Source organism: Staurois parvus, unplaced genomic scaffold, assembly GCF_062004578.1.
Source record: "Staurois parvus isolate SC_StPar_1 unplaced genomic scaffold, SC_StPar_1.0 ptg000058l, whole genome shotgun sequence".
NCBI classification, from domain to species: domain Eukaryota; kingdom Metazoa; phylum Chordata; class Amphibia; order Anura; family Ranidae; genus Staurois; species Staurois parvus.
In genome coordinates, this window is record NW_028317854.1 from 10,877,612 (window position 1) to 10,905,601 (window position 27,990).

General features: G+C 41.1%; 1 protein-coding gene across 3 annotated transcripts in view; it reads right to left on the bottom strand.

Annotated features, from left to right (window-relative positions):
- LEF1 (lymphoid enhancer binding factor 1) overlaps positions 1–27,990 on the bottom strand; it is a 178,471-nt gene that overhangs the window by 127,442 nt on the left and 23,039 nt on the right. For all 3 annotated transcript variants that reach the window (XM_089668491.1, XM_089668492.1, XM_089668493.1), the window contains exon 3: positions 12,841–12,977. In XM_089668491.1, the coding sequence (XP_089524617.1) occupies positions 12,841–12,977 (137 nt within the window). The remainder of the gene's footprint in view (positions 1–12,840; positions 12,978–27,990) is intronic.

A 27,990-nucleotide genomic window follows, 5' to 3' on the forward strand; every position in this document is an offset into this window, starting at 1 on the left:
ATCATATTAAGAGGGAATTAAAAAAACTAAAAGGATTTTGTTGAACATGATTGGTTGAAAAACGTGAACACAGCTTCATATTATTTACCAAGTTCAGTGAACATTTGCTGTGCTAAGTGAACAGTCTCAATGTCTTGAATAAATCAACCCAAATATATCATTATGGGCTGCTAATACTTTAGCCAGAGGGGAACCAGAGTGTACTGGCCCAAGGGAGCATAACCCAACTCTTTATGATAACAGGAAATTGGTGGAAAAATACATAGATAGATATTCTTGATTCCAGCTGTTTCCTCCTACAGGAGATTCGTGGTTGCAACAGTTTCCTCTTCTGAAAAACTGTAGTGACATTGATAAAGTGATTGTTTCACAGGGTGCTATTGATTAAAGGTTTATAAACAGTAAATGTTATGGGGCCTTCATCACTGTAGTGCCAGAGCATGTGCAGTACTAAAGCAACCCGCCCCTCCCCCCTCATCTTCTCATTGCCCCTTTTCATCTTTGCCAACCCTCCTCTTGGTATCTGCATACCACAATTCACCTACAGATAGTACACAGAGATGTGCAATTACCCCCATGGCAACTGTGCACAACTAACAAGAACAGCCAAATATGCAACTTGCACACAGCTGATTCAATCTAGATTGCTCTCTTTGATAAAAGATACATACAAGAAAATATTGCACTGAAAGCTATATATAAAATCATATTTTTTTTCTAATAATGGGGGTTACCTCTCCCCTACCACCAATTAGCATTAAAGATCCCCATTGAGGGCTTGGTATGTTGACTGATTTCTGCTAAATCAGTCAAAATTTGAAACTCGGGTGGCCAAGCAAACATTACCCTCAAGCCCAGATCTATGCAGGTGCGGGGGAGGGCTGTAACCCCCCCCTAGAATTTAGTTATGCCCCCCCCAATGGGGACACTTGATGTAAAAGGGACACTGACAGCTGATGTAAGCAGTACACTGATGAAGGCAGTTTATGTAAGGGACACACTGATAGAGACATATGATGTAAGAGGGACCCTAATAGGGGCAATTAATTTAATGGAGGGGCTCTCTGTCGGGTTACAGGTGATTTAAGGGAACATTCTTATGGGACAATTAATGAAAGGGAGCATTCTGATGTGGACAGTAAATCTAAGGGGAACTCTGACAGGGACAATTGATGTAAGGAGCACTCTGATGTGGACTGTTGATGTAAGGAGGCATTCTGTTGTGGACAGTTAATGAAAGAGAGCATTCTGATGTGGACAGTTAATATAAGGGGCACTCTGATAGGGGCAATTGATGTAAGGGGCACGCTGATGGGGACAGTTGATGCAAGGGGGAACTCTGATAGGGGCAATTGATGTAAGGGGCACGCTGATGGGGACAGTTGATGTAGGGGGGCATTCTGATGTGGACAGTTGATGTAAGGGGGCATTCTGTTGTGGACAATTAATGAAAGGGAGCATTCTGATGTGGACAGGTAATCTAAGGGGAACTATGATAGGGACAATTGATGTAAGGGGGCACTCTAATGTGGACAGTTGATGTAAGGGGGCATTCTGATGTGAACAGGTGATGTAAGGGGGCATTCTGTTGTAGACTGTTAATGAAAGGGAGCATTCTGATGTGGACAGTTAATATAGGGGAACTCTGATAGGGGCAATTGATGTAAGGGGCACGCTGATGGGGACAGTTGATGTAGGGGGGCATTCTGATGTGGACAGTTGATGTAAGGGGGCATTCTGTTGTGGACAATTAATGAAAGGGAGCATTCTGATGTGGACAGTTAATCTAAAGGGAACTCTGATAGGGACAATTGATGTAAGGGGCATGCTGATGGGGACAGTTGATGTAAGGGGAGATTCTGATGGGACAGTTGATGTAAGGGGGCACTCTTATGTAGACAGCTGATGTAAGGGGGCATTCTGGTGTGGACAGTTGATGTAGGGATGTACTCTGATGCAGACAGTTGATGTAATGGGGCACTTTTATGTGGACAGTTGATGTAAGGGGGCATTCTGTTGTGGACAGTTAATGAAAGGGAGCATTTTGATGTGGACAGTTAATCTAAGGGGAACTCTGATAGGGACAACTGATGTAAGGGGCACTCTGATGGGGGCAATTGATGTAAGGGGAGATTCTGATGGGACAGTTGATGTAAGGGGGCACTCTTATGTGGACAGCTGATGTAAGGGGGCATTCTGGTGTGGACAGTTGATGTAGGGATGTACTCTGATGCAGTCAGTTGATGTAATGGGGCACTGTGATGGGGACACCTGGGGTAAAGAGGGACTATAATGGCGACCCCCTGACGTAAGGGACACTTGATATAAAGATGCACGGGTTCTATTTAATCATCCTAATCTAATAATAGCCCAATACTGTATATACTAGCATTCCCTATTCACTTCTACACTGCCTCTGCACTACCAGTCGGATGTTTTTTCAGGGTTGCGACTCGTGACACAGAAGCACTCTGAGTGAATTGGGAATACTGGTTCCCTGCATCTCTGTCACGCTGTTGACATTATGTCCCCTGACTTTTTATGATGCAACCCCAGAACAGACAGGCTACATCTGGCTCTGATTACCCTGCTCAAAAAAAAGCTGCTTTAAAAAGTCTGCGGCGGGTGGAAAATTATCAGCCAAACAGGGGTCAGATCAGATGCAGTCACCGTTTGGGTATTCAGGCAGCCTGGTGCTGTGGCTTCCTGAATTCAATGGCTTGCAGTAGTGACATCTGAGCTGGGTATGGCAGCCTTAGCCCTGTAATGAAAGTTGGAATTTCATTGGTGGCTGTGGGGAATATCAGAACATATTGTTAAGACCCTTAGTTTCTAACTACAGTAAACAGAATTCCTTATTGGTTGTTATGGTTTTTGCTTTATATACTTCTACTAGCCTTTCTGCTAATGTTCAAGGTGTTCCATGCACAACAAAACACTAAAATCTCATTAGGGCTTTTATATGTTAATGTAGTTCTTTTTTAATATTTCTTGCATTTTATTAATATATTATCTGGTTATACTGCCCTGTCCTTAGTGTAATAGGGTGATACCTGTCTCCTAATTGTGCTCCTGCATTGTCACCCTCTCATTTGTACCTCTGATAAAGGCAAAAAGCATCCATGCCGACAAACATTGCACAAGCTTAGTTCACTGTTGTCACTATCAGGAAGGCATCCTGAGAAACGATGTGCAATGCAAGTGCTTGTAGATAGGCAGTAGCTGAAAGAGGTTGGAGAAGATCCGCAACACTTAGATGCAAAAAAGGAAAACAAAAAAAATTTAAATTAAAAAAATAAAATATAGCAATTATTTATGGTACACAATTCCTTAGCAAACTAAATGTCAAACCTTAAAGGCATAGATCTATTTTAAGGAACATAAAAACGGTAACAAGTATAGACCTTGCCATTTTTATAATGTATGTCACTGATTAGCCAATGTCGGCCCTTAACATTTTTAGCCCTGTATTATACATAAATGCCTTCTGGCAAACAAAGGGGGATAGATTTATCATATGTACAAGGACACATTTTTCTACTAAGAACTCAATTTTAGCTCAACTATCTACAGTGCAGCTACATTCCTTAAATGTTAACAAATGTATCTGCAAAGGTTACAAATAGCTTTATTGAGATTAATGGTTTTGAAACAAAACACCAATGCCGACAAATTGCTACAGCCCTTTGGTTATTTTTTTATGTTCATTGTGATCAAAGCAAATATTAGCTTGTTCAGCTCTATAGTAAACAAATTAAAGGCTCAGTTCACCCAAAATTGATGTTTCTTCTCTGAGTAGATGCTGGCATGTTGAATCCTCCACCTACTTGCATACATCTCTTGGGGATTTTAACTGTGAGATCTCAAGGTCTTAATCCTGACCACCTGCTGCAGCCATTATAAGGGGTCTCAAGCTCCCTGTTGGATTTTTCAATTATCATTTTTGTTATGGAAAATACTGGAGGAACCATGAGAGTGCTTAAGACACACAAGACGCCTGTGGATGATTAAGCCCAACCACTTCCACCTAAAAACATATCAGTTTTGGGAGGAATTGGCCTTTAAAAGTTTAGTATTTGCTGTTTAAAAGCAAAATACTGCTCCGATTATAAATATAAGTAATAACGGAATCTGGTTCACTTTGCTTGCCAAGCCACAAATGCTATTTACTTCATCTTGGGTTGGGGGGGTCTTCTAAGTATCTTTCAACATGAGCCAGCCCATTTCACACAGTCTCTATGTGGCACAGTGTAAGAATGCTTTAAATTAAGGCTATGCAGGACCAAACGTAGAGAGAAAACAAAGAATTCTAACATGATGTCTCCTTATTTGAAACAGATTTACCCCCTCATATGAAAGCAATGTGTTATATGTTGCTGTTATTCATTTTGTGATACAGAGTCTAGGTTATGTACCACATAACAACATACAATACACTTATTCAGAGGTCCTCAGAATTGGTGGAAACATATCATGAGAAATATATAAGGACTGCCACTGCTGACCTATCTCCCTGGAGACATTAGTTATGTGGCTGTCATACTGACCCCATGGCTTCAATTGTTAAAGATAGAACAGTTATTGTAACTTAAAGTGTTAGTAAACCCACAACAGTAAAATCTGTCTGTATATGCAGTAAAACATACTTGTTATACTCACTGTGGAACCTAAGGGGTCAATCCTCTGCATTGTGTAAAAAGGCTGTTTGATCCTGACTTCTCTGATCCTCCCCTTCTTCCAGTGTGCCCCTCTTATCTCCTGATAAGACATATCATGTGTAGTCACTCTGCACATGCTCGGTTTGGTGTGTATTGCTAGACAGTTTTGTTTTCTTAGGAGAGTACATGTGATCAGCACAGGGCCAATCAGCACTGTCCAGACAGAGGGTCAGGGATCTGTATCTTCCTAGAGCAGAATGAAAACTCCTCCTACAAGCTTTAAGCAGTGCTCTGCTGGACACTGATAAAAGTCACAAGACTGCTCTAACTGCTGATGAGAAAAGGTATTTAGCAGTTTATATTTACTAAAATAATTGTATTTCCATGTTCTGTGTCCTGTGGGAGACCAGATATCGTGAATGCAGGGTCCTGGGTTTAGTAACACTTTAATTTGCTGCACGGTTGTTCTGGATCAGTAACTCCGACAGTGGTTACTAGGACAAAGAATGAATCTCTCCAACAGAGACAAGGACAATAACAATATTCAGAAGTTTAGGTCTTGGACATACATTAAAAGATCAGGTTCTGCAGCCCTTAAGCTAGCCATACATGTAAAGCAGTAGATGTAAAGATCTCCTTAGGTTTCTTCATCCATCCCTCACATTCTCTATCCATGTTAAACAGCATAGATGGATATATCTATGCACTGTTGACTACTGTATTCTGATAGCCGACACACGCAGCTATCAGACTACCTGGGCAACGACTGCATTTGATTGGCTGCAGTCATTGTTTGGGTGACTTTTTTCTGCCAGGCTTCTTTGATTTCAGGTAATGTTGGCAGCTCCACTCATGGATCGAATTTTTGCTGATTAGCGATACTAAAGGTTATTATTTATTTATTTTTAAAAATAACAAACATGTTATACTTACCTGCTGTGTGCAGTGGTTTTGCACAGTGAAACCTGAATCCACCTCTTCTCGGGTCCCCTGCCGGCGCTCCTGTCCCCTCCTTTCTGTCGGGTGCCTTCATAGCAAACAGCTTGCTATAGGGGCACCCGAGCAGGCTGTTCCCAAGCCGCTGCTCCCTGTGTCCATTCACACATGGAGCCATGGCTTGGCCTTACCCCCTCTCTGCTGATTGGCTAACTGGTTGTGATTGACAGCAGCAGGAGCCAATGGCTCCCGCTTGCTGTCTCAGCCAGTGAGGAGACAGAGACCTAGGACATCTGAGGCTGTGCACATCAATGGAACGTGATGAGGTTCACGTAAGTAATGAGGGAGCTGAGGGCACTGCTGCACATAGAAGGTGTTTTACCTTCATGCATAGAATGCATGAAGGTAAAAAACCTTAAAACTTTACATCCACTTTAACTTAAAAAATAGGTTGGAACTAAGATTAAAAAAAGGTTAAAAAATACATGAAATTGTGCCTGATTCGGGTCATGCTCCATATCTGATCAGTAAACTAGCTCTGCCATGGCAGTCCTTGGTTGTGCTGGTGAAGAATAACAGGAGTGAAAAAAATGTTGAGCAGCACTGGAAAGACTGGTACAGCACTTTCATACAAGAGGGCCTACTCATTCCATGGAAATTGAAAGCTTATGCTGCTGGATGCAGAGAAATGTACCGTAAAACCAGACTTGAATGAAGTAAAGTTTGAGTTAAAATGTATGTAAGGGCACCCCCCTATTTTTCTTGTTGACTATTGTCACTGAGACAGAAAATAAGGGAAAATACTCCAATAGGAACAATTGTTCCTATAACAACTCCTCACATTTCTTGCTTTGTTTCCAGGGTGGGAAGTTATGGGAGATCTCCCCAGAGGACAGGCACAGCAAAAAATTATTTGGTAACAGTATAACCACTTCCATTTTCTAAGTCAAACCATTTTTCCATTCTGAAAAAAAATGACTTTTTATACACTATAGGTCCTCTGCACATGGGGTCATCTGGATGAGCTGAGTTACAGACCTTTGTCCCTGAACGCACAGGACCCTAAACACCAGTAGTACCACTTGGTAGAACATTCAGCACCATTCAGCCACAGTTTGCCACAGACATTGACAAGCTGCCTGCAGGGGAAGGACACCACACCTGTCCCTCCTGGGCACCCTAAAACATTGGGAGGTGCACACTGCTTCTAGGTGACCCTGGATGCAAGGAGACTTATTGTTAAAAGGTCAAGTGTTTTTCTATGTGTTTGTATTGCTTGTTATGTTCAGGGCTTATATAAAATGTTAAAAATATTCAGTTTTCGTGTTGACAGATAAACAATAAATATTGCAAATTATTGTTTCATATTTTAAAATCTCCAGTCAGCATCAAGAGTGCCAGGTTTCTCCTCACATGTTTATCAGGCTAATGTAATTCCGAAAAAAAAAACCCAGTTGATTACAAAGCTCAGTAGCTTAACTGCAAATTTCTAAGCACAGCAGACTGACTTCAGGGGTCTCACATGACTCTCCGTTTACTTTCCTGTCTGCTCTATTCCAGGAGTACACATAGAGGATCAATTAGATCCTGTATGTGTCCTCCTTATAAATGAGATCTTCTGTGTTTCTCACATGACTCAATTTTACTTTCCTGTCTGCTCTATTCAAGGAGTACACATAGAGGATCAATTAGATCCTGTATGTGTCCTCCTTATCAATTAGATCTTCTATGTGTCTCACATGACTCCCTTTTACTTTCCTGTCTGCTCTATTCAAGGAGTACACATAGAGGATCAATTAGATCCTGTATGTGTCCTCCTTATCAATTAGATCTTCTATGTGTCTCACATGACTCCCTTTTACCTTCCTGTCTGCTCTATTCAAGGAGTACACATAGAGGATCAATTAGATCCTGTATATGTCCTCCTTATAAATGAGATCTTCTATGTTTCTCACATGACTCCCTTTTACTTTCCTGTCTGCTCTATTCAAGGAGTACACATAGAGGATCAATTAGATCCTGTATGTGTCCTCCTTATAAATGAGATCTTCTATGTTTCTCATATGACTCCCTTTTACTTTCCTGTCTGCTCTATTCAAGGAGTACACATAGAGGATCAATTAGATCCTGTATGTGTCCTCCTTATAAATGAGATCTTCTATGTTTCTCACATGACTCCCTTTTACTTTCCTGTCTGCTCTATTCAAGGAGTACACATAGAGGATCAATTAGATCCTGTATGTGTCCTCCTTATAAATGAGATCTTCTATGTTTCTCATATGACTCCCTTTTACTTTCCTGTCTGCTCTATTCAAGGAGTACACATAGAGGATCAATTAGATCCTGTATGTGTCCTCCTTATAAATGAGATCTTCTATGTTTCTCACATGACTCCCTTTTACTTTCCTGTCTGCTCTATTCAAGGAGTACACATAGAGGATCAATTAGATCCTGTATGTGTCCTCCTTATCCATGAGATCTATTTGTCCCTCATATTTTTTTGTTTCTAGAGAGACAGTCTGAAAAAAAAACTTCTGCTCTACTTTCTTTTTTGGAAAACCCAAGTTTTGTGACACCTGCATATTAATGCCTCTTTGTAAAGTAAAGATTTGATATAACTAGTAAAAAAAATAGTTTAAAATGTATAGATAATAAAATAAAAATCAAGTATAAATACCCCAAACCCATTATAGCTTCCCTTTCGACTTGCGGTTGTGTTGGTTCTAGTCAGAAGAGCAGATTTTGAATCTTCCATTGTTTCTGCCCATTTGTGCTCAGATTAAACTTGCCTGGGTTGCATGCTGTTTCAAGCAGCACAGACCCTGTTAGACTCTGACTTTGCCAGCAACACGTGGACTGCTCACTTTCCATCAAACAGCTGCAACATTTAAAGGAATGAAAAACATCTGAGAACAAAGGCTCTCCCTTTGAATTCCTGCAGACACCAAAAGCTCTAGCATTTAAACCCGCCACTTAGGTGATGTGACACTTTTGCTGTTTGGTAAACAATTTGCTGAAGTGTCAGCTTGCAGGGGTGTTCAAATAGTCACCTTATTTGTTAGTGTTAAATGACACACCTCCTGTCACATACTACCTATGTCATTTAACACAGTTTGTCTTCTTTTGTCTGGCCCTTTATTAGTTACACGTAAACCATACTATGTATATGAAATTGCTACTGCAGCTGCATAGATCCCGCCACTCCAGCTGTTAAGAAGTTCTGAGGTCCCCTCTAAAATGTAATGCCTTAGCAGGGATTGCTTATGTGGATGGCATGCATTTATTTGCCACAATTTACAGGCATTAGAGTGGGCCTTCACCCACTGGATGACTTTCTCTCATCTGCTTATTAACCCTTCCCTCTTACACAATGGCATTTAAGCTAGTATATTTTTGAACACGTAAATACCTTCTTTTTTGTTTTAGTGGTGCCACCACTTCCTGATGACTCGTCTAGACGAGGATGACATAGGGATCACCTCCATGGCCTCCTGGGATGTCCACCTCTAAGGAGGTGGTGTTTAAGTGAGAAGCACTAGCTCTATGAGATCCTTCACATGTGCAGACATGCTGCTGGTCTTTGCCAGGGCCCAAATATCTAAAAGAACCCTGCAACATGTCTGCACATGCATGGGATTCCTGTGCATACCAATGTGCTGTAGGCCTCTTTTTAAGTATTTGGGGCCTGGCTGAGACCCATGATATGTCTGTGCACGCATGTGAATAGTAGGCAGTCCTCCTGAAGGACAGTCTCGAGATGGGAGTGTAGAAGCAGCATGGCACAGCGAGAACGTTCATCTGCAAGGTAGACAACATGGGACTCCATACACTAGTACATATACTTTTCTTTAACATACTGGAAAAATTATTAGGTGGAAAGCATTTAGTTGCACCTAGGAGGGAGTGGGACATTTCTCCTTAATGAGGGAGAATTCAGGTAATGCCTCCAGGGTGATGTATACATAAATATGTCTCTCCCAACTCAAGCAAATGGGTAAATGCACATTTTTCATGGCAGGCCTTTAAAATATACATTTTCCTTTTTGAGTTTAGGTACCCTTTAAAGCGATACTAAAAATAAAACTTTTTTTCTTTAAAATAAAAAATGGACACCACTCAACCAACCCCAGGAGTCTGATGCATGGATGGCTTGGCTTCAGCCACCGCTCTGGCCTTTGACGCATTTTGAGATGCCCACTGGGGCTTGATCAGAGCTCTGTGACCATGCCCCAGTGGGTGGGGTGAAATGCATCAGCAGGCGTGACCAGAGCGGTGGTTGAGTCCAAGCCATCAATGCGTCTGACTCCTAGGGTTGGTTGAGTGGCGTCCACCTTCTTCTATCAGTTATACTTGAAATTGCTCTGAGACACCTGCTCCTCTCTGTGCCAGCAAGATGATTCTTATCTTACTATCCATCTTGGAGCAGCACCACAAGACACTGACAAAATAAAAAAGATGTTATACTTACCTGCCTTATCCAAAGGAATTGCACAGAGAGTCCCCCACCAGCGCTGTCGCTCCTATTTCTTATAAGTGCCCCCTTAGCAAGCTGCTTGCTATGGAAGCAACTGTGAGGACATACTCCCAATTGGGCTCACACACAGTGCCAGTAAGCCCAATCCCTGCTCACAGGAGTTTGACTGACAGCAGCAAGAACCAATGGAAATGAAGTGAAGGAGACTTGATGTTGCCGGGGACAATGTTGGAGCAATTAGACAAGCCCAGGAAGGGGGGAGATGGTGGGGCGTTTTCTACCTTAATTCATACAATGTAAGGTAAAAAATGTTATGACTTTAGAACCACTTTAAGACTCCATGTGCACTGGAACATTTTTCTACTGACAGCATAAAAACACTAAATGCATCAAAGATACGTTTAAAGGCGGCACTGCGTTTACTCACGTTTAGCACTTGAAAATGTATTAATTTCATTCATCAGAGTACTTGCCATTGAAATGAATAAACACCAAAGCGCTAAATGTGGTTAGCGCTTAGTTGCATTTACACACGATTGGAGATCTACGGTATGCTGGTGACGTTCTTCTGCTTTGATGCAATTAGGCGTGTTTACACACGTTTTTGCTGCATTTAGCATTTTTTGGGCCAAAACGTTCCTCTGCTGAATGTGATTATTCTGCATTCAGGAGAGGGACATTTAACTGGCTCTATACTCCACTGCTGTTAAACTCTGATAAACGTCTATGTGTGCATGGACACATATGGGGTTTATTTACTAAATCTGGAGAGTGCCAAAATCGGGCAACTCTGCATAGAAACCAATCAGCTTTCAGGTTTTATCGCCAAAGCTTAATTGAACAAGCTGAAGTTAGAAGTTGACTGGCTACCATGCACAGCTGCAACAGTTTGTGAGTGCAGCAGTTTTAGTAAACCTATCCCATAGGCTTTTAATGAGTTGAGTTCAGGGGTTTTCACAAAATAACGTCAAAAGCTCTTGAACTTACATTTATGAGCAGTAGAGTGTATGAGGCCTTAGGCCTTCTAAATAAATGGGTAGCCTTGGAGCAACACATGTCAGTGCATGGTATATCACATTTTGAAATGTGTACCGTAATGCACAGAAATTGAAGTGTAAAGGGACCATTAAGGTTATGGATTTTGGTCTTTGAAGCAATCAGTTATGAAGAAACATACTAAATTAATTTGCAGCACCCGCTGATCATTCCTATTCATAAAATTATACAAACAAGACATGGTTTGTTACTAGGGTTTTCTAACAGCAAGGTACGTCTCTGTAGCAAAGATGAGATAATATCTGGAAGAATTATGACTACAGGATAACTGACTGTTTTGTTTCTATTTCTACCGATAAATAGAAGCAGTTTGAGTATAAAACAGTGCAACAAATCAATTTCAAATGTGTGGGGTTTTTTTTTGCACAAATAAACCAATCTTAAAACTGAACGTTAAACAGATTTTTTAAATTAATGCAGTGAAATATTCTTAATAAATAATTAAATGTATTTAATATTCAACTAATTTAAAGTGCTACTAAACCCAGGACCCTGCATTCACTATATCTGGTCTTCCACAGTACACAGAACATGGAAGTGCAATTATTTTAGTAAATAAAAACTGCTAAATACCTTTTCTCATCAGCAGTAAATAGCAGTCTTGTGACTTCTATCTGTGTCCAGCTGAGTCCTGATTAAAGCTTGTAGGAGGAGTTTTTATTCTCCTATGACTGTCCTATGAGGCTGCAGGGCCTTTGACAGTCTGTGTGGACAACGCTGCTTGACCCTGTGTGCTGATCACATGTACCCTCCCAAAGAAAAAACGAAAACTCTCTAGCCATACACACCAAACAGAGCATGTGCAGAGTGACCTCTTGAGCTCTGTTTTATCAGCAGATGGATTAGGGACAGTAGAAGGGGAGGATCCGAGAAGACAGGATAAAACATCCTTTTTACACAATGTGGAGGACTAACCCCTTAGGTTTCACGGTGAGTATAACAAGCATGCTTTACTGAATATACAGACTGATTTTACTGTTGTGGGTTTAGTAACACTTTAAGTTACAATATCTGTTCTGCCTGTAACAATTGAAGCCATGGGGTCAGTATGACAGTCACATAACTAATGTCTCCAGGGAGATAGGTCAGCAGTGGCAGCCCTTATATTTTTCTCATGGGTTTATTAGCACTTTAACTACTTGGATTTGCCTAGATATCAGTCTTCTATAATTTTCTGCATGGTAAACTTCAGATTGGGTGAGAACAGGAATGGGCCTAATAAGAGTTTGCCACATGCAGATGTGCTGGCGGTGAACATGCTGAGAAGTGGGACAACCTTGTCAAGTTCTGCTGTCTATAAATCTGGACCACCAATCTGCCTTTGTAGAATTACAAATCCATTGGCAGTTACAGCAACATTCATATATGTTATGCACATGTGTATATCTGTTTACCTGGCGTTCAGCATTAAAACATAGGTGCATTCCACCTAACCTGATTTTTGCAAGGAAATAAATAAAAAATAAAAATACAAATGAAATATGACTGTATTTGTTATTTTAGAAAAGCTGGCAAGTATAACAACAATCAGTGTGAGAGGGTATTCCAGTTCTTCAGAAACCAGCAGAGACAATAACGGTACAGTTCACACAGAAAGAAACCATTTTGTGCTTTGTGCTGCCAAGCAGAATTTGAAAGCTCATAAATGTTACACAGAAATGTGACCTGGACTGAATCTGAGAAGAAACCAACTGCAGTAAGACACAGTGCACTTACTGTTCTAGGAATGGGTGGAGACAAAGATCCATTTGACATGTATGGGTCATTATTCATATTTGGCATCATGATGTAGCTTGGGTATCCAGGATACGAATGGCCTTTGCTGTATAAACCACCGTCCGGATGTTTTCCAGCTATTCCACCCCCCAAAGGAAAAAAAAACAGAAAAGAGAAAAAGTCATCTTATGAAAAAGCTTTTCTTTTTTTTGCCAACAGGGCATACAACACATTACAGCATGTTCTTTCAAAGGCTGTGAAATATTGGGTTTGAGTAACCATTTCCTGTGAAGCACAACTAGGTAAGCCACATCCATGTATTCATATAAAACTTGGAATGTTGGTATTTACAGTATATCCCTAGGTTATTCCCTAGATTCTATGAGAACATGTGATGGGATCTGATTTGGGGAAAGTTTGGAGAACAACAGACATTTAACTAAAACTTTCTGATACCCAATAAGATTTGTTCACCACCATGGTCCACCAAGAAGAAGAATTCCAGGTATGGATATTTGTAAATTGTTCCAGCTTGGACCAATGTAACTATGCATACACCAAACCTGCAGGATCCCCCTAGAAGCTGGAAATCACTGTAGTTGGCAACACTACTACAGTGATCTCAACTAGATCCGGGCCCCGTGTCAAGTGGCTGTCCTGCTGCATTCTGAACACAGGTAGTCACCTGCTCGGCACAAGCACCATTCATAGATCACTTCGCATTTTCTCAAAAAATGCAAAGCATTCACCAACTGGACAAGGTGCAGAAGCGATGTGGTGTGGTGTCCCACTTTCTGTCTGTTCCAATCAGAGAATTAGAACAAGTATTCTCTAAATGGTACCTGTGCCAAGTGGTCAACCTCCTGTGTTCACATTGCAGCCACTCGGCAGAGGACCCAGAAGCTGGTGGAGATCACAGTAGTAGTATGAGCTTCCCTTCCATATTCCCTACTGCGTCTGTATATGTTGATAATGCAGCATACATTGTCAATGAATGCAATGAGAAACATGCAAAGTCAATTGTACTCACTAAGGCCGAATTCACACTGAACAGACAGCTACCAGAGAGGCAATCCAGACTGTGGGAGGGAGTAGTGTGGTGCACGATTCAGCACATCACACATCTCCCTTTTTTTGTTGAAACTTTATTTGAAGAACACAAAAGTGACAATCCATTCATATCACTGTACAGTAGCGCAATAGGCTGATCCTGTACAGTGCACTTCGATAAAATGCTGCATGTCTGCATTTTATTGCAGCACCGCAGTCCTGGTCTGTGTTGCAGTGTGAATAGGACACACAGAAACAGTTGTCTCCTGTGTGTTCTTGTGCTGATCGGCATCGTGCAGTAAAACACAGGTAACTGCACAAAGTGTGTCTTAGACCTTAGAAACAGCACTGCTTTAACCCATAGAGAGAAAGACAACAACTTACAGTACGCTGTTACCTGTAGTTCCTAGGATTCGTAGAGGATGGGCTATGATGTAACTTTTTCTCATTCAGATGAAACTGACTCTATGGATGTTGTATGCACCACACAGGACACAGCAGCAGAGACTGATAGCTTTTGAAGCCCAGGGAGCAAGATTGTCAGTATGAAGGACATTTGTCTGCAAAAATGGCCTTCATACTGTGGCACACCATGGAGTGGAAGGAGGAAAAAAATTAAAGAGCAGCACAGTTTTTCCCCAGGCACCAGAGGCAGAAACAGATGGGACAGAAACAGGCGAGCTCTTGTTATTTCAAATCTAATACCTTGCAATATAAGAGTAATTCAGGAAAGTTTGAATATTATGGTGATTATGAATGAATGCAACTGGGCAGCACAGTGGTGAAGTGGTTAGAACTTCTGCATGGCAGTACAAGGATTGTAGGTTTGACGCCCAACCACAGCACTACCTGCCTGGAGTTTGCATGTTCTCTCTCTGCCTGCATGGGTTTCCTCCCACACTCCAAAGACATGCTGGTAGTTTAACCACTTGCCTACCGGGCACTTTTACCCCCTTCGTGCCCAGGCCAATTTTCAGCTTTCAGTGCTGTCGCACCTTGAATGGGGTTTTTATTTTTTGCACTATAAACAAAAAAAGAGCAAAAAATTTGAAAAAAAAGTTTTTCTTTGTCTGTGTTATAACATTTTGCAAACAGATAATTTTTCTCCTTCACTGATGTGCGTTGATGAGGCTGCATTGATAGACAGCACTAATAGGCTGCACTGATGAGGTGGCACTGGTGGGCATTGATGAGGAAGCACTGATGATGCTGCACTGTTATGCAGCAATGATGGATACTGATAGGCATCACTGATGGACACTGATAGGCGGCACTGATGGGTGGCGTTGACTGGCGGCACTGCTGAGCACTGATGATCGCAACTGCTGGGAAGCACTGATGGGCACTGGTGGGAGGCACTGGTGGGTGCACTGCTGGGCACTGATCATCAGGACACTGATCATCAGTGCCCTGATGATCAGTGCAGATGTTCTCTGTGTCATTTGACGGCTATCGGCAGTACTTTCCTCATGCAGTGACAGCAGGAGGAAAGTGCTGCCGATAGCCAGCAACTGTATTTACATTGCGATCTGCTATGTCATTGGACGCAGCCGATCATGTGGTAAAAGGCCACTGTGATTGGCCTTTTACCTCATCATGTGATCAGCTGTGTCTGTAGGACACAGTGATCACGGAGAGTGCCGGGCATGTGGGAGGACGTCATATGACACCCTTCCAGTACTGGACAACCACGCTGTAGCTGTCATTTGATTATAGCGTGGTTGACAAGTGGTTAATTGGCTCCTGCCTAATTTGGGCCTAATATGTATATGTATGAATGTTTATTAGGGACCTCAGATTGTAAGCTCCTTGAGGACAGGGACTGATGTTAATGTACAAAATATATATAAATTGTTGGTGCTATATAAGTACCAGTAATAAAATAACTACTCTGTTTATTACTAGTGGTTGACATACCAGTGGTTGATAAACACTGGTCTAATGCATATTGTGCCTTACATTCTACATGACTTATACCTGGGCATTGAATATATCACCAATGAAAGACCTTTCAAAGTTTAACAGCATCTAGAGCTAATCGTTTGGTTCTTTCCTTGCTACCAAACTACAGCTACCATGATCCTTTGCATAAGCTGGCCTCTGTGTTATTATTAATCAATTGTAGTTGTAGGAAAGTGAAATTGTGAGCAGTAAAAAGAAACAGACTAGAATGGAGTCCTGCAGACTACCTCCTGGGTAGAAGGCAGCTGTGGGCTTTCTTACAACTGAAGGCAACACTAATCAAATACAGGACAAAGAGGGCAGGGATTAGGTTAAGTCTTTCTCGGTATGCATGATATATCAAAAGGCTGACAGTTTTCTGAAGGTATGCTCTTGTTTTTGTTCCATCTAAAACACAACAGATATCACATTTATATACTTTATTGACCGCCTCCAGCTGCCATCATATTTCCTTCAAATTTTAAGGACTTTTTTTTTTACTTAACACATGCACAGTGAAAGGATTGTTACCCTTTCTATGCTGCAAAGCAGATGATCCATGGGATTTGGCAGAGATATGCCAGCATACAGGAAAATCTCCGAGATAAATGTTACATACTTGCAAAAGCTTGTTATCCATAATTACACTACCTGATTATCCTAGCAATGCTAAAACTGATATCGCTGGTAGAAATGTGCAACAGAAATTAGAAAGTTCTCTCTTAGTGGTTTTCATGAAGGAATATTTAGCAATTTTGATGTCGCTTTTAACCACTTGCCGACCGTGCACTTTAGTTTTTAGTTTTACTGCTACAGTGTGGAATCATATATATATATATATATATATATATATATATATATATACACTGTTCCCTCTGTTTCCTCTTGTACTAAATTGTATTGTAACTGTAATGTCTACTTTCATTTTGTAAAGTGCTGTGCAAACTGTTGGCGCTATATAAATCCTGTATAATAATAATACTGTGTATATATATATATATATATATGCACATGTAATTCTGCTCCCCCAGGTAGGGGGTGCCAGACCACTTAGCTGCGCTGTCACTGGCCCCCAAAGAGTCCCGGCAATTGGCAGAGCGAGTGACAGGAGAGAGATCTGTGTATGTAAACAACACTGTCTCTACTGAGAGCGGGGATGTGCCGATTTTTGTCTCCCTGCATAGCAAGGAATAGAAACCGGCACCATCCCTTAGTAAAACAGCACACAGTACACAACAAGAACACGTTAGGCACACAGTTAACCCTTTGATTGCCCCAGATGTTAACCCCTTCCTACCCAGTATCATTAGTACAGTGACAGTGCATTTTATTTAAAAAACAGAAAAAATACGAGCGCTGGATAAAAACCAAAGAGCGACTAGCATGAAAGGCGAACACCTGAAGCCTCCATAGTGAATATATAAATAAAACATGCATTTTATTTACTTCAGGTACTTATTTAGCGCTGTCAATTTACGCAGCGCTTTACACATATATATTGTACATTCACATCAGTCCCTAACCCTCAAGGGGTGTACAATCTAAGGTCCCTAACTCACATTCATACATAGACATACTAGGGCCAATTTAGACAGGATCCAATTAGCCTACCAGCATGTCTTTGGAGTGTGGGAGGAGGCCCACACGGGCACAGGGAGAGCATGCAGGCTCCAGGCGGGTGTTGCCATGGCTGGGATTTGAACCAATGACCCTGGTGCTGCCAGGTGGAAGTGCTAACCATTTAGCCACTGTGCTGCCCCATTTTATTAGCACTAATCACTGTATTAGTGTCATTGGTGATGTCAGTGTCAGTTAGCCAGTGTCAGATTGCCCACTGCACTATCACAGTCCCGCTATAAGTCACTGATCGCCGCCATTACTAGTATTTAAAAAAAAAATGAAAAATCCAGTATATATACCATCATTTATAGACACTATAATTTTCATACAAACCAATTAATATACACTTATTGAGTTTTTTTCTACCAAATAGATATAGCTGAATACATTTTGGCCTAAATTTATGAATATTTTTTTTTAATTGGGTATGTTTTATAGCAAAAAGTAAAAAAAAATGTTTTTTTTCTCAACATTTTTTTTTTTTTTTTTTTTGTTTATAGTGCAAAAAATAAAAAACCCAGTGGCGATCAAATACCACCAAAAGTAAACTCTATTTGTGTGAAAAAAATTAACTAAATTTAATCTGTGTACATTGCTGCATGACCGTGCATGACCATGCAACTGTCAGTTAAATTAGTGCAGTGCCGTAAAGCAAATAATGGCCTGATCATGAAAGCAGTAAAATCTACCACAGGGCAAGTGGTTATATATGTTCACGTGCCTTCTTGCTTATTCCTGTGTGTTCTCTATGGGTTTCCATGGCTGCCTTTACAACATCTGAATGCATTACATTGCAATGCAGTACATTGAAAGCATATTCTGAGAATATCTGAGGACAGTAATGTAGGCGATGCCACTGCTGACTTTTTTTAAAGGTCCAGTCCCCTGGGGGAAGAGGGTGATCGTTACTCAGTCACTGACCCGAAACAAGTATGCAGGATAGGAATTCTCACTTTTCACATGCTCTAGCTGCATGCTTGCTTCACAACAGTTACTACTGATGACTGAATCAAAACAATTGTTGTTTTCATTAGTATTTGATTGACCTTGATATCTCCATGAAGATTTGCCTGACCCACAGATAATTACAAATTTCAGAAATCTAGTAATCATGATTTGAGTTATCTGCAGATTGGGCTGAAATCTTCATATATAAATTCAGAAAAATCAGTGAATCCTTAGTGGTTGTAAAGCCTGAAGGTTTTTTTTTTTATCCTGATGTATTCTATGCATGAAGGTAAAAAACCTTCAGTATGCAGCCCCCCCCCCCCTTTACTTGTCTGAGCTTGATCCCGATCCAGAGATGAGTACGAGAGCGGTTGCTGTCCCGGCAGTCTGCCTCCTCATTGGCTCAGGCACAGCAGAGGGAGCCATTGGCAATCATCGCAGCACAGTGGCTAAATGATTAGCACTTCTGCCTGGCAGTACTCGGATAGTTGGTTTGAATTATAACCACAGCCAGGGGTGTATTTACCACAAGACAAACAAGGCATTTGCCTAGGGCAGCATTTTTCGGGTTGGGGGGGGGGCAGCACTGCCCCTTGGAAGAAGGGACACAAGCGGCATGGGGACCTGGTGGGTTTTGAGAGATGCTGTGGGTTTCATGACGGAGTATGCACAGCCCGACTCTCGTTCCTGGGGATCTCCAGAGCTGTGAAGGTGAGTGTGTTTTTCTCTCTCGCCATGGGGGATGGTGGCTGGTGTATGGGGGGCAGTGGTAGTGGAAGGCTCGGGTGGAGGGCAGGGGTGTTCTTGGTCAATGTCAGGCTCTTTCTGCGAGGCAGGGGGGCATGCCAATTTTTGTGTTGCATAGGGCAGCACAAAACCTAAACACACCACTGACCACAGCACTACCTGCTTAGAGTTTTCATGTTCTCCCTGTGCCTGCGTGGGTTTCCTCTGGGTACTCCAGTTTCCTCCGACCCTCCAAAGACATGCTGGTAGGTTAACTGGATCTAAATTGGCCCTAGTATGTATGAATGTAAGTTAGGGGCCTTAGAGTGTACACCCCTTGAGTGTTAGGGACTGATGTGAATGTACAATATATATGTAAAGCGCTGTGTAAATTGGCAGCGCTATATAAGTATCTGAAATAAAATAAATCACAGCCAATGAGGGGGGAGGGGAGGCTGAGCCCTGTTCTGTGAGTCTCATGGACACACAGAGCGGGTTCAGAAGCTAGCATACTTCAGAGATTCTGCTCTCTCCTGGCTCTCATCCTACCTGTCACAATGCTCCTTCAGCGTTACCTATAATGCTACCACCTCCCCCTCACTCCCCCTCTCTGTTGGGGTCCCTCAAGGCTCTGTCCTAGGGCCCCTTCTCTTCTCCATCTACACCTCCTCCCTTGGCCAACTCATACACTCTCACGGCTTCAACTACCACCTCTATGCCGACGACACACAAATCTATCTCTCAACCCCCACCTCACCCCCTCAGTCTCTGCCCGAATCACACACCTACTGAGCGACATATCAGACTGGATGTCGCTCCACTTCCTTAAACTGAATCTCTCCAAAACCGAGTTTCTTGTCTTCCCCCCAGCCCGAACCCCACCCCCCATTGACTTCTCCATCACATCCAACAACGCCAATATCAAACCCGCCCTGCAGGCCAGAGTACTTGGTGTCATTCTGGACTCCAACCTATCCTTCCAGCCCCAAGTCCAATCTTTATCAAACTCGTGCAGACTCCACCTCCGCAACATCGCCAAAATCCGCACGTTCCTAACCCCAGAAACCACTAAACAGCTCATCCACTCCCTCATCATATCATGACTTGATTACTGCAACTCCCTCCTCACTGGCCTGCCTCACCACAGGCTATCCCCGCTTCAGTCGATCCTGAATACGGCTGCCAGACTCATTCACCTTTCCAACCGCTCCGTTTCCGCCACCCCCCTCTGCCAATCCCTCCACTGGCTTCCGATTGCACAACGGATCAAATTCAAAATCCTAACACTGACGTACAAAGCTGTCCACCATACTGCCCCGAACTACATCACTGACCTAATATCCAAGTACCGCCCAACACGCACACTCCACTCCTCACAAGACCTCCTTCTCTCTAGTTCCCTGGTCTCCTCCTCCCATGCCCGCCTCCAGGACTTCTCCAGGGTGTCACCCATCCTCTGGAGCTCCCTGCCCCAACCCATCAGATTATCACCAACTCTCCTCTCCTTTAGGCGCACCCTGAAAACCCGTCTCTTCAGGGAAGCCTACCCCACCCCCTGCTAACTTGCCGACCTCCTTCACTCTTCCTACCACTCTATCCCCCACAGCTATCTCCTCCTGTGCCACCATCCCCTCCCTCCTAGATTGTAAGCTCGAAAGAGCAGGGCCCTCGATCCCCTCATGTTTTGCATTGTATTGGTATTGTTCTGTCACATGTTCTGTCCCCCTTTGTAATGTACAGCGCTGAGTGAACTATTGGCGCTTTATAAATACTGTACATAAAATGGTAAAGAGCGCCTTAGTAAGAAACAACAAGCTGCTATGCACAAAATAGGTACCAAAGACCTATGAAATAGACAGTAGATATATAAAAAGTGCAGCGCTAGTGAGCAATAATGAATAATAATAAAAAATAAAAAATATAAATTAATAATGAAAAGTCACTGATATAAGTATTGGGTCGCCAAACGACCCCCCTCTGAAGACGTGCTTGAGCACGATACGCGTCAGGAGGAGCCACACCACGCCGTGACGTCGCATTTAATATGCGCGTCCGGTGAGTGCGCATTTCATTATCACCTCTATACGGATAACAGAGTCACCTCAACTATTCATGCTTATCCACAGGACTACCCAATACTTATATCAGTGACTTTTCATTATTAATTTATATTTTTTATTTTTTATTATTATTCATTATTGCTCACTAGCGCTGCACTTTTTATATATCTACTGCTTTATAAATACCGTATAATAATAAAAATAATAGCATACATGAGCTTGCTCAGGGAGCACTCGGCAGTGGGGATGGGGCCCAGAGCACCAACAGGGGACCTGAGAAAAGAAGGATCAAGGCTGCCCTGTGCAAAACCCTTGCACAGAGCAGGTAAGTATAATATGTTTGCTATTTTTTTTTAAAGCCTTTAATATCACTTTAAGTATCAAAGGTAAGATCATGATGATAGCCCTGGAGTTTGTACCGTAAAGTCAGCAGTGGCAGCTCTCACATATCTGTCATCACAGGTTTCCTTAGAAGTAAAAGTTGCCAGTCAACCAGCAGTTACAGAATGAGATTTATCAATGGCAGCCTACGCGTTAATAGCTGGAAAGGCTTCCTTAAATGTGGAATTTCAGGCAAATAAGCAAACAAATTACAAATTAATGCACATCTACCTTATTTAAAGCAGAATTTTACCCATAACAACCTGATAAAAAATAATGTTCTTTAACGAGGAACATACGGTACATTCCACATGAATAATTATGCTACCAAAATTAGTGTGTGTTGTAATTTGCTTCCAGCATTGCTCCTGTTTCTTCTTGCTGGAGGTTGCCATTTTGCTGAAGCCCAGAGTCCTGAGCAGCAGTAAATCTGTAGGCTGTCAGCAGATCGGCCTCTACAAACTCAGCACACTGCCTAAAAATAAAGAGCTATTGAGCATGTACAGTGCAGGGTGAGTCAGTGTTTTACTGGATTTTACACAGTATAGGCACTTATTATTTTTATTTACATAGCTATACCTGCAAAAGGGGCCAGCCTGAAAAGGTCTAGCAGGACTTAATTTTTTAACTAAAGTTGCACTTTAAGATTGTGTGTGTTAGATGCAACTAGTGTTGCAAGACTAACATACATGGCTTGAATTTTAGGTCATTCATGTGGAGTCAGACGAAATTTGTTCTGTGGGTGACCTTGTTGTCACTACCTGGCCAAAAAGGCCATTAGGAACATTTTCAGCACCTATTTGAAATCAGATGTAGGCACTGTTTTGGTATTCTGACAGCCACTGGAAAGCAGGGGGGTATTTGTCCATCCATGATGTTTAGTGTGGATTAAGGAATCTGTTAAATTTGACCTGTGAACAAAAAAAAAATGTATAAGGGCAGCTTAAATCCCTCTACAGCATCCTTTCTCAACCAGGGTGCCCATGCACCCTGGGGTGCCTTGAGGTTTCCTCAGGGGTGCCTTGGCAGAATGTCTACAAATTACCCAAAAATTGTATAAAAGCCAGCGGGTGGAACAAGCTCACCTTTTAGTTACACAAAGCCACAGGTTTTCATTGTGCACCATTACAACCTTCTAGCTGCCGGAGTCCTGACAACCAATGACATCATCAATGTGTATAGAAAACCTTCAGCGCAATAAAATATCCTAAAAAAAATGTGCAGCTAGCATTTAATGTGTTCCCACATGTAACAAAGTAAATGTAATGAAGAAATGCAGCGCTGCATTTCTTCATTTAATGACATCATCAGTTGATAAGGAGGATGTCGATTGCCTGCACAGCATCCTAGTTTGACCTTCCCCTGCCCCTCTTTGTCAGTGCTGGGGTCACATTAGCTCAGTGATGGAGAAAAACTGAGGGAGAAGAGAAACCCTGGAATACTAGTCAGTACCAGTGTGCAAAAGTGTATTTGCTTTGGAAGAATGAATCCTCTCTAATGTTGGGAGTCTTTCATGTGTGGATAGGGCTGTGTTATATAAAACTATTAGAATATTCTTTCACATTTTAGAATGGGGTGCCTTAAGACTGTTCATAATTTTAAAGGGTGCCTCGGGAATGTCTTTAATTTTAAAGGGTGCCTTGACTGAAAAAAGGTTGAGAAACACTGCTCTACAGTAGTACTGCTGTAGTGCACATGTGCTGATAAGAATATGCTAACAGGAGGAAGGAGCAAAGTGATGACTCATTAGCATGCCACTGCTCCATCACTGACCAATCAGTAGGCTGGGGGTGTGTCTTTGACCAAGCTACTGCAGGGAAGATTGAGGCTCTAACATTGCTGTGTTTCTGGATCATAAAACATGGTGTAAATCCACTGATGTAGTGCAGCTACTTGCATGGATTTTTTTTACTACTCTATGTATTATAGATAAAACTACATGGAATTAAATCTATATACATAGTCAAAAAAGTCATTGATTGCATGCTTTCTTGTCATTTACTATTTAATTTCAACATAACATTGCACAATGGGGCTGGGACAGAGCAAAATGTAATACAGGTTTATTGGTTGAACTAGACAGATTTGAGTCTTTCTCAACCCAAATTTGTAACTATGTAACACTAGACTGAATGAACCCCTTAGACTACCTATTATATACTGGTAATACATGTTCATTTTACATTTAGCATGGCCAAATGTGCCAGGAAAAGTCTAAATTGCTACCCTGGAAACCGGGTCTATCTTTCTGTATTCATCTTTCACAATCTTCTTTCAGGAGCTGATTTGCATAATCTAATTTTAGCTGTGCCCTACACTTATAACAGGATAAAATCCACAACTTTGCTCCCATTTAGCTGCAAGCAATGACAGGTAGGTGCAATTATACAATGATAGGTGCAATGGTACATAAAAATGTGGGCTTGGATGGTTTTCCCAAGTGACATTAGTCAGTCGAGTTAGCATTGGCCATACGTTAATCAATTTTTTTGCAACTGAAGTAATAGATTTCAGTATATTTGAGTGTGTTTTTGCAGAGTCAGTTTAGCAATAAAATTTTATTTGCTGTGTGAACTGTTGTGCCCTCTTATACTGCAGTCACAATGGACACTTCTTGAATATTTATTGTATCTGATGAATGATCTTCCTGGTATGAACTAGAAAAAAGCAAAATTCATCATCCCATGAACACCAACTAGAATACAGTGTACTCTAGTATAGTCTACCATACATGGCTGGAATTGTTACTGATTTGTGCTGTAGTTGGCTCTGTCTTCACCACCCAGCTCAACAGAAGTTGATGGTTCAATCAAATTTCATTCAAGGAGCTGAGTGGAACATTCTTGATGGGATATTGATTTCCTCCAATCAGATCAGTTATTGTTGGAGTATTCTGTCATCCGTGGTTGCCTGTTGTCAGTATACACTATCAGGAAAGGTAGATTCCTTAATAGCTTGACTGGAAAAAACCTAGATTTCTCTACAAGAAATGTATATGTATGACTACCCTTAGAGATGTTTTTTGATTGGTTGATCCTTTTCCCTTAAATGTCATCCTTCCCTTTGGCATTGTATTTTATTGTTAAATTCTGTGATATGGCCTGAAATCTGATCACACTGAATTACCAGGTTTATAGAAACACTTTTAGGAAATAGACAGTGTAGTAACCTTGCTTAGTTCTTTTCTATTTGTCTATGGGGAAATATTAGTTATTAGTCTGTTGTATTTATAGTGCGTCAGCTGTTAGTAAAACCACAGTCACCTTTCTATTCAAGCAATGTTATTTTTTTTTATTATTCAACTATTCATTTATCATAACACTGGCCTTTATAGGAACCATTGTGTAATATCACTGCTACATGGGAAAGCCTAGCATTTCATTCTTAGATTACGATATACTACTCTGGCTTCCCTCTTCAATGATACTAGTCACGTGAACAATTGATTCTATTCATGCCAGTTGAAAGCAATTAAACTCAGGCTGTGATACAAGTGTAACCTAACGCTTTCTCTTGATGGTTTCTCCATAGCTAGGAAAAGGGGACATGTTGGTAGATTTGTACTTCTTTGGACTATATTATATAGTTTCAACATATTTAGACAAAAATGACTGTCTCAGACATGTATGTTTTTTCTGTAGTTTGTTTTCTTTGTAAGTACTTTATGACATTGTGTATTCTGTTGCAGTATTTATAGGCAGCAAGTAATCATTGGGGTTAAGTTATCAGGGCCTGTTCACACTATGAGCAGATTCCTAGATTGTAAGCTCCAAGGAGCAGGGTCCCCCTAACCCTCTTGTACTGAACTGTATTGTCTCTCATTATATTGTAAAGCGCTGAGCAAACTGTTGGCGCTATAGAAATCCTGTATAATAATAATACTTGCGATTTTCCTCATGGATAAATGCAAGCAACTGCAATGACACATAGAAATCAATAAGTTTACACGTCATGTTCACAACAGAATACGATGTTTCTCTGCATTCCAGAGCTGTGCAATATTATGCAACGTTTGCATAATATGGCACCTATCTGTATGGCCCTGCAGTGTGCTGCTGTGTATTGACATGAATAAAGTTTTACTTTGTGCAATTATAAACATGCATCACACCCTCCCTGGATCCATGTAATTGCAGCCCAAAATGGCCAATGTCCATACACTTTACCCCTCTGGTTTAGTGTGCAGGCAGGTGTGAAATGGCCCTCAAACTAGAAGAAACTGTTCACTTAGCAAAGTGAATATTCAATGAGCTTAGTAAACAGGTGAATCAGTGATCGCTTCAATCAACCTGCCATTATTTAATTTTTTTTTCATTCCTTCACACATGATTGGATATTCAAAGTGAATAAAGCTGGACCTTATATCCAAACCATTTACTTTGCAGAGCAAACATTCCCTTTGCTAAGGCTAGCCATACACTCTAAAGCTATCCATACATTATACAATTTTCTTATTCAATTTCCTTTAGATTTACAGCCAACTATGTAGTGCAAGAGCCTGTCTGGTTGGATAAAAAATGATAAGTGTTTAGGTTTGACCTGATATTATATGCTTTTGTTAAATCTAAAGGAAAATTGTATAATGTATGTCTAGCCTTAGATTTTTTCTTATTCAGTCCCACAAGAGAAATTCACAGATTCTCCCACAGACACTAAACACCCTGAATGGAAGACCCTCTCCTGCTGGCTACTTGGCTTCAGTCACTGCTTGGCTGTTTTCCATCCGGCTCCTTCGAATTTCAGATCAAGGGCTGTCTGGTGGAGTGGAGCGAACAGGGTCATCCATGGCTCAAGTTACAGCCAGTTTATCAGAAACAATTGAGTACTATCCGTGACCCTTTTTTTAAATGCACTAACATACAATTTTCAGGACAAACTTTCGGGGTATGTCAAATTCTTCAAGGTCCAAGCAGTACTCTACCTTAAAGAAGGGGACATACCCTGAAAGCTTGTCCTGAAAATTGTCTGTTAGTGCAAATAACAAAAGTATCACGGACAGTACTCAATTGTTTCTGTTGCAAGTGCACTAATACGGCTACAGTCACCTCAAGCCAGTTTATCAAGAACTGGGAAAAAAACGTTCTATGTATGGCCAACTTTAGAGAACATCCGCTACTGTTTTTGTCAACCCCATTGACTTTTAGGATGTAAACCCTCTTTTTGTGGTTACCTTCATAACTCTAACTAAATACATATATCAAATTTTATGTAAATCAAGCACACATGAAACCTGATTAAGAAGATCAGTATAGCTGAAATGCATCACTTTTACAGGTCAAGAGTACCTTTGCGCTAAAGACCTGGTTATGTTCCATTCTTGGTGGAGTTCATAGAGTCAGCTTTTATGGCAAGCTAAGTGAACATTCTCTTCTCTTGTAAGGAATCAAATACAAGATGTGTCTGGATCCTTAAAATTCAATGAAAACTAAGCACCATAAAAGAATGTTCTGATATCATAGAATCATTGTAGAAACTGCTGATTTACAAGTGGGAATATGTCATTTCTGATGCTGAAATGAGTCCCTATCAGTTCTGAGACCCTTCAGAGATAGTAAACTTCTTTCGGGAAGAGTGCTTTACGCAACATAAAAGCTAATAACCACCTAAAAATTAGATTCTTAAACTGCACAAGTCTTCAGTAACATTCTATGCTTAATGTTCCAGATGAAATGGAAAATAAAAAAAATTTGGATTTAAGTCTCAGAATTGTATGCTCTTGGTACAGAATGTTCAAAAGCCTGTACTTGGAGGAAGTAACCAAACCATATACTCAAATTTCAGCATGGAACTCCCACTATGAATAATCTTTTTTTTTTTTATTCTGTTTCAAACAGAAGGAAAAATGTTCGTAATATAATGATATAAAGAAAATGTAGAAATATGGAAAATGTTTGTATTACAGAAATGACTCGAGGTGTTACTCAAAAAGCTGCTTCTCTGTCATTTAATATATAATAAATTGAGCTTTTCAGTATAAACCCAACTACCTTAAACCACTGCTTCTGGCCAGACACTTGGTTTTAGATGGAAATCCCTCACAGACTGATCACTAAAACTGTGTGTGGTGTACAAATGTACTTATGACTCTAAAGGAAGGCTTGTTTATCTTGGGTGGAAATTAAAGCAGAACTCCAGGCACAGAGATTTTTTTTATTTCTGGTGTAATTGTAATTTCTGGATCACCAATCTGTACTTTGAAGTATATATTTTTCATGGTAGATAGTACAGCTCTCTACCTCTGGATTGCTGTAGATGGAAGCACTAATGTGGTTTATTTGCCTCTCCTCTCCCATTGGCCATTCACAGAATGCTGTGTATTCTGAGAACCATTTACAGAACACATGATGTTCAGTGCTACCCACCCCTCTCCTCTTGGCCATTCTGTAAAACATTTACAGAATACAGTGTTCTGTGTTATCCGCCC